The sequence below is a fragment of the Ceratina calcarata genome, unplaced genomic scaffold, assembly GCF_001652005.2.
Source record: "Ceratina calcarata isolate Rehan_Ccalc_2016 unplaced genomic scaffold, ASM165200v1 scaffold1693, whole genome shotgun sequence".
In the NCBI taxonomy this organism is placed as follows: Eukaryota; Metazoa; Arthropoda; class Insecta; order Hymenoptera; family Apidae; genus Ceratina; species Ceratina calcarata.
The window spans coordinates 1-6,929 of NW_017138281.1; the positions used below are offsets into that span (position 1 = coordinate 1).

The 6,929-nt window shown below is 34.1% G+C and overlaps 1 protein-coding gene across 1 annotated transcript; it reads left to right on the forward strand.

The window, feature by feature from the left end:
• Positions 1-6: 6 nt before the first annotated feature.
• On the forward strand, positions 7-4,928 carry LOC108632726 (codanin-1-like). Its single transcript, XM_018037469.2, has 10 exons — positions 7-172; positions 528-816; positions 888-1,158; positions 1,926-2,086; positions 2,154-2,747; positions 2,806-3,027; positions 3,286-3,648; positions 3,834-3,999; positions 4,075-4,343; positions 4,413-4,928. The coding sequence occupies exons 2-10, from the start codon at positions 535-537 to the stop codon at positions 4,557-4,559; spliced, it is 2,475 nt and encodes an 824-aa protein (XP_017892958.1). The 5' UTR covers positions 7-172; positions 528-534; the 3' UTR covers positions 4,560-4,928.
• The last annotated feature ends 2,001 nt before the right edge of the window (positions 4,929-6,929 follow it).

Here is a 6,929-nt window from a genome sequence, read left to right on the forward strand (position 1 = left end):
TATATATATATCTCGCATACTTCCTGATCGAAACATCGGTTACGTGCGAATCGGCATTGTGCGAGGCTTAATTGTTCTCGTAAAATATTCAACCATCGCGGTTATAAACATAACCATAGAATTGAAGATTGACCGACATTCATGTCATGTACTTGGGAATTTAACTAAACGAGTACGTCCGCAAAGTTTATTAGAGAAATATATTCTTAAAATGCCAGACAGTAGTATATCTATTTAAATTGCTCTCCTTTTATCCTATCAGTCACTGTACCTTCGTTGAATGAAGTATTACCATAAGCTACGTTTTCCGTTTGTAGTAAATAAAATATATTGCTTGTATTTAAGCATAATAATTTTGTATATTTTATTGAATCGTTTCTCTTGTCATGCAATTATACTTCATTTTGATATCATTTCATTTGTGTTCGAAATTCGAATGTAATTTAAAAACCAATAGAAGAGTCAATTGTATGTTGTATATAAATAAGAATGAATTTTGATTTTCAATATGTATTTTTCTGATGCAGATGTACAATGGGTGAATTAAATGTGTGCTTTCAAATAGACACAGATAATCGGGAGAATTTCCCATCCGCGATCGCTTTCCAATCATTTAAAAATCAACGAGACACGTTCTACAAAATATTCCGAATATGGGAGGAGAACCACTCAGTGCCTGGGTGGACGTTTCAGATTGCTCTGGGGAGCAAGATAAGATCCATGTTGACCTTGCATAATGACGCTATAAATTACTATCACTTTGCAAGATTGTTCAAATCGCAGCTCCTAATCTCGTGTATACAGAATAGACAGCATGTACGTCTGGATAATAAAATTATGTTAATTAATCGTAGACTTGTTTAATCGAATAGTTTTGTGTGTTCTAGGCGGAAGTAGAAGATGACGAAGATATATTGCAAGCTTTGAGACAAGTAAATCCTAAAAAGTTGAATCAATTACAGGAGAGGCTGGTGACCCCACAGCCTTCCAAAAATCAAATCACTGGGCCAACTTTCCCAGGGGTTCAAGAGTTCTTTAAAGACTTCATTTTATTTGCGTTTAATCCAATTTTTTACGTGCATTTAGAAAACTGTTTGATTTACGAGATAATAGAGTTAAATGACACTCAGTTCAATAACAGCGAGATCGAGGATTCAGGTATTATTTGCATCTGTCAATATATGCAATAGACAGTGGATATTTATGCAGAATAAAGCGTTTATAGTATCCTTTGAAGAGATATGGTTCAGATTTTATCATTCAATCAATAGCTTTTGATATTCTGTATAGTTTTGTACATTACACGTAACACTCAAACATTTTTTGCAATGTTCACTATATGATTTTTATAGAGTTTTTCATGCCAAAAGCTAATTCGTAAGCCGAATTGTTCTATCATTATTCCGAAGAATAGTAATTTTTGTAAAAATGCATGATTTCCGCGAAAAATGAATCTTACATGTTTTTTTTTTATCAAAAATGTCAGTAGAATTTAATACTGTATAGCAAATTTCTGTTACATAAACGGATTTTCATATAAATACAATAACAGAACGTGTAAAGCACTCGCCTCAACTCTTCTTCAAACTTGAACAATTATTTACAACTATTAAAAAGTTTGAAAACAAAAAGTAATTTATATGGATATACTGTGGAAAGTCACCTTTATTTGTTGATTTAAAATGAACTTTTTCATGTAATACCTCATTTTCTTCAAAATCATGCGTTTTTAGAAAAACTGCTATTCTGCTTCGGATTTGTTTTTGGCATGAAAACCTAGAAAAATCACGTAGAGCATATTGCAAAATAATATTTTTATGTCGTAGAATGAAATTTTTACACATTTCGTTTTCATATAAATGCATGAAGTCCGCTGTTTAATAATAACTAATCCATTTCCAATAACGTTGTTCCCGTTTTTATAGAAACTACGGTAGATGAGCAAACGCAACAAAATTTCATCACTTGCTTATCCAGTTTAAGACTTCTTGCAAAAATGCTAGGGCTCCTCGTAGCACTACCATACAGATCAGAGTCGAATAATTTTAAGGAATTAGTAGCGACTCAAGTCGAAGTAAGAAGTAAAGTAAGTATTATCATTTTCGTGTTTTATCGATTTCTTTTACCGTTTTTTCGAATGTTATACTCTTTAGGTTTTACCGTCTATAAACATGCAACTCTGTCTTCACGATGCAATAGCATTAGGTAAATTATCATTGACCATACCTTGGATATCGGAATATCTAGCTATGATGGACACCGTGTCGCTTCGATTGCCGTATTACAAGCAAACGTTGGAATTGTTATATTATATTTATAAAGCTGTGAACCATTCCGATTTCTCGGCATCGGACACTTTCCTTTCCCAGCAGACAGCGATTTTGCTTAAGTCCACGTTGAACTGGCTGTTCGAATTACCGAATTTCCCGAAGGATTTGTATTCTACTTGGCAAAAGATGTACAAAGTTAGAGAATTTCGAAGTTTGAAACAGCTCGACAAAACTCATATACAGAAAATGATGCTAACAGGAGAACCCACAGTGTCCGTTAATTTGTCTAAATGCAACTTGGACAAATTGGATATAATTAACGAAAAAACGTTGCGTATATGTTGCCCGACAATCGAAGCGAGCGTTTCCGTATCGAACCCTAATACGAATTTCAATAATTACAACCCGAACAAACACATTAAACCAGTAACTAGTCAGCTTAAATCTACGAAAAGTGCTGGAATAAAACATTTAGAGGTAAGTCCAATAAAAGTTCGTTTCGAGTGAGGTATTCAAATTCTTATGATTTCAATAGTTGCAATTGGAAGAAGCATTCTTTCACGGGCAACCAGCGTCGACGCAAAAGACAGTTGATTTCGTGTCGGAGAGGGTTGCGTCCACCTGCGTGAAGCATATATGCAACACCCTCCTGATGACTTCTAGGGAGACGAACTTGAACAATTTTCGAAAGATTCTGAAAAGGAAACAGGAGCAATCACTCGAGGAACAATTGTTCATCAATACGACGAATTTCAAGGTAAATTTTTGCACAACTCACGATCATATAAAATAATTGTACAGACTGTGGATTTTATGCAATTACAAGAAAATTGAATGACAAATGTCACGTGTAATTTATAAGACAATTTAGAGTATCGAAGACTGAATGGATATTTCAATGTGTAACAAAACTTTAACAAAAACTAAACTGATACAATAAATGTTTTATTTTACCTAAAGATCCGCAGTGAAAGTACATGATAGAAAATATTATATTCATATTGATTATATTTAGGCATCTGTGGTGAACGACATGAACGCTGCAGCCACGAATATATCTAAGGAATTGAAAGATCAATGCGAGACGTGCATACCGACAATTTGCGAATTGCGAGTGACCCAATCGATAGAAGCGCTTCTAGCGGAAGACTCTTTACCGTCTGTTAAAGAAATGTGTGTTAAAATTGCAACGAGATTAGCCACGGAGCGAATACACCAGTGGATACAATCCCACATCGTAGGTGGGTCACTGTTTATAAAAGATATGGAACTTGAGTTAAACAGGTTCCTAAAGAACAACACACCACTGCAGCCTATCCAAGAAAGGAAGCATAATCAAAATGCTCTTAGCCCGACTACTACTACCGACAATTTGAGGGTAATTATTTGATCCGATGTAAAAGTATCGAAATGCTCGAACTTTCGGGTAGTTCGACGATCGAACCGAACTGAGGCTCTGCTTCCGACCCAATCCACGAACTCGAAAAAATTGAATTACTCGAATAAACCAAACGACTCAAAGAAATCTTGGATATTTATTATTATTTGTTATCATTTTTATAGGAGCTCATATGGGATCTACTTGAGAGTGGTGATGAATCTTTGACGTTAACAACTGTTTCGACGACGTTAGATAATTTATATCAGACTTTAAACGAAAGAGCAGATTTAGTAGTGGGAGTGGAAAGAATTTTGTACTCTCTTAGCACAGATCTTGCTTTATTTTTAGGTAAAAGAATTAATGTTCAATTACTTTAGTTATTTGATACGTTATGACATTTGTTAATTGGTCTTGTATTTATAGTTGCTTATCGAAGTGATTTGTTCACTGTAAAAGTACAAGAGAAATTTATAAAGGTATGGGCGATGAGTCGCTGTAAAGCTCTGGAATCAGACTCGCCTATACATAGAATATTCAGTTCTAGAAACATTATGCTCTTAGCTCAACCAGAGAAAGCAGAGATCTGGCCGATGTTCGGAAAGTTTATTAAAAAACTGATCGAGAAAGACGTTTTAGATGTCAACAGTCTTAGCGACCAGTGTGTAGCTTTGTTCAGGCAAAACTGGCCTGTGGTAAATATTTTTATCATATTCGTTGAAATTATAGCTTATTCGATGTGTAAATCATTTGACTTTTCACAGCCCACTTTAAGGCATTTGTCAAAATGTTTGACAGAAGTGATAACAGATTTTAAAGCGTCGGACATGACAACTGAGAAAGTAAAATTCCTACTTGGCTGGATAGCTGAAACGTACAGCGAAATAGAATTTTGCAACTCTAGACATTGATGCTCTCCATCTGGTATTTTTCACTTACTGTATAAATTCCAGAAGTTCGATGCACATAGAACTGTAAATTATTGTACATTAATTAATTTAACGATGGAAAGGACGCGGGTTGAGCGCAGTGACTTTGCCAATTGTTGCTGCAACCGAACTGTGAATTGATATAGAAAATTTTTATGGACGAAGTATCGTTTAAACATTGTATGAATCTGTGCACCTGAACGTTTATCTATTTTTAGACTTACAATTAATTCATGTTTCCTATGTCGGGTGTTAATTGTTGCATTTTATTCCATTGATCGCATATTTTATAATCGATAAAATTCTAATCTTTGACAAATGTATGAAACGTAAAATAAAGAAACATTTGTTTTTTAATCGCCTCAAATATTTCACCTTCATTCCTCGCCACGTCGAAAGTCGAGTTTGTTCAATTAAAACAACATTGCTATATGTATTTATATTGTGTAAAATACATATACCTTCCATGATGAAGTACATTTCCCTACTAATTGTTTAGTACAGAGGTTCCCAAAGTTTTATCTAAATGTGCAAAATTGTCAATTCCAGAATGTTTGACGGGCCAAAGAAGTGTTATGGAAAAATATGTTCAAATCGATAATAAGTTAGATATAAAGGAAACATTTACATTAATTTTATAATATAATCATTTTTTATTTATTACAACAATTACTTTCTACTACAAACGTTTTATTAGAATATTTAAAAACTAAGTAATCAGAGACAATTTATTCCAAATACAAAAAGAAAAAATTAATAATCTGAAATGCGTGACTGTGTAGTTATTTCCTTTTAATAATATCATTAAGCCTTTGTTCTAATTGTAAGTTGGTTGAATGTATTCGTAACACTTCATTTCTTATCTCAATTTAGACCTATTAATACTCATGATTGACAAAACCTTTTTTATAAGTCCTTCCAGATAATGAAACCATACGTTAAGTATGTTTCTGCAAGTTTGGAAAATTCTTTAGGAAGAATTAATCAAGACTCTTTTCAGCTTTAGAAAAATTGATAAGAATAAGTTCTGGCCTCGATATCCTTCTGTAGTTTGATCAGTTCAAATTGCATATTTTCGGAAACAATTTGGATTGTAAGAAAATTAATCAGAAAATAAAATAAATTCGTCTTCATGATTCTTAAAATCATTAAAACGTTTATCAAATTCTTCTAACAAATTCTGTATAATTTTATAATATTGTAACTACTGAATAATACATAGCTGATGCTTCAGCATTCTCGGTTACTAATATTCTATTCGATTCAAAATGAGATAAGTTTCCAATTTCAAGTTGTTCTTGTAATAATCGAAATTCTATTTAGTTGAATTTTATTTATTGTTTCTTTTGTGAAAAAAGAAATATTTATTGTTTTCTTGAAGAAAATTTGACATTCCTAGATGATCTGATATCGCGGACCGTACTTTGGGAATCCCTGGTTTAGCACATTGAGTATATATGCGCGGCGGTGATGCGCAAGCGAGTTGAGCGCGAACAATTTCCACAGCAGTTCGCCGTCATCATTCGAGGAGGTTGAACGTATTTCGTCCCTTCCGACTTTTCTGTTATACGATCGCGTACGAGTACCGATGATCGCATCGCGATAAACTAATGTAGTCTACGATTTCTACTTCCATCACCATCATGTTTGCAAACCACCTCGCATGACAAGAAACGGGATAGAAGTATAGAAAGATGCTTAACGAAACCTACTATCTTTGCACGGGTTAGTATATAAAAAGAATAGAAATTAACATCGTTAATGAGCGTTTTCAAATACTCGTCACTGTTTCCTATCGAAAATTGAATATCGGTTAATTGTTAAAAGTTTTCGAAGTATCATCGCGTTTCGGTAATTGAATAAAATAATCGAAGCGTGGTTTCTGTTTATTGTACGGAAAATAGAGGAGGGGGAGAAAGAAACGGTTGAAAGTTACAAAGGTGTTTTGATAGTGTAACGAGATCGCGTGTGCGAGATTGGAAGTAAAGATAAATCGTGTGTATCGAAATTCGCGAATGAAAAAGAGTATAGTCTGACAGACACTTTCGTGAAGGATATCGTGCACGCGATAGCCGCCCTGTTCGGACTCTCGTTTTCTTTAAGGGCGATTGTTAACACGCGAAGTCACACGATTCGATTTTGCACGTGTTCGCCGGCACGTGGTTCGTTCAAGAAATATGTAAAATCTATGGAACTCGGAATCGGCATCCCTTTGAATCTTCCCGTCGAATCATCTAACTCGACATAAGGTAAGATCGTTTCTTTTATACAATTCATTCGTTCGTTTCAAGTCTGAAATTTAACTATAGGCCGGTATTCAGAGTCGTTACTTATATTTAAATATTGTATATG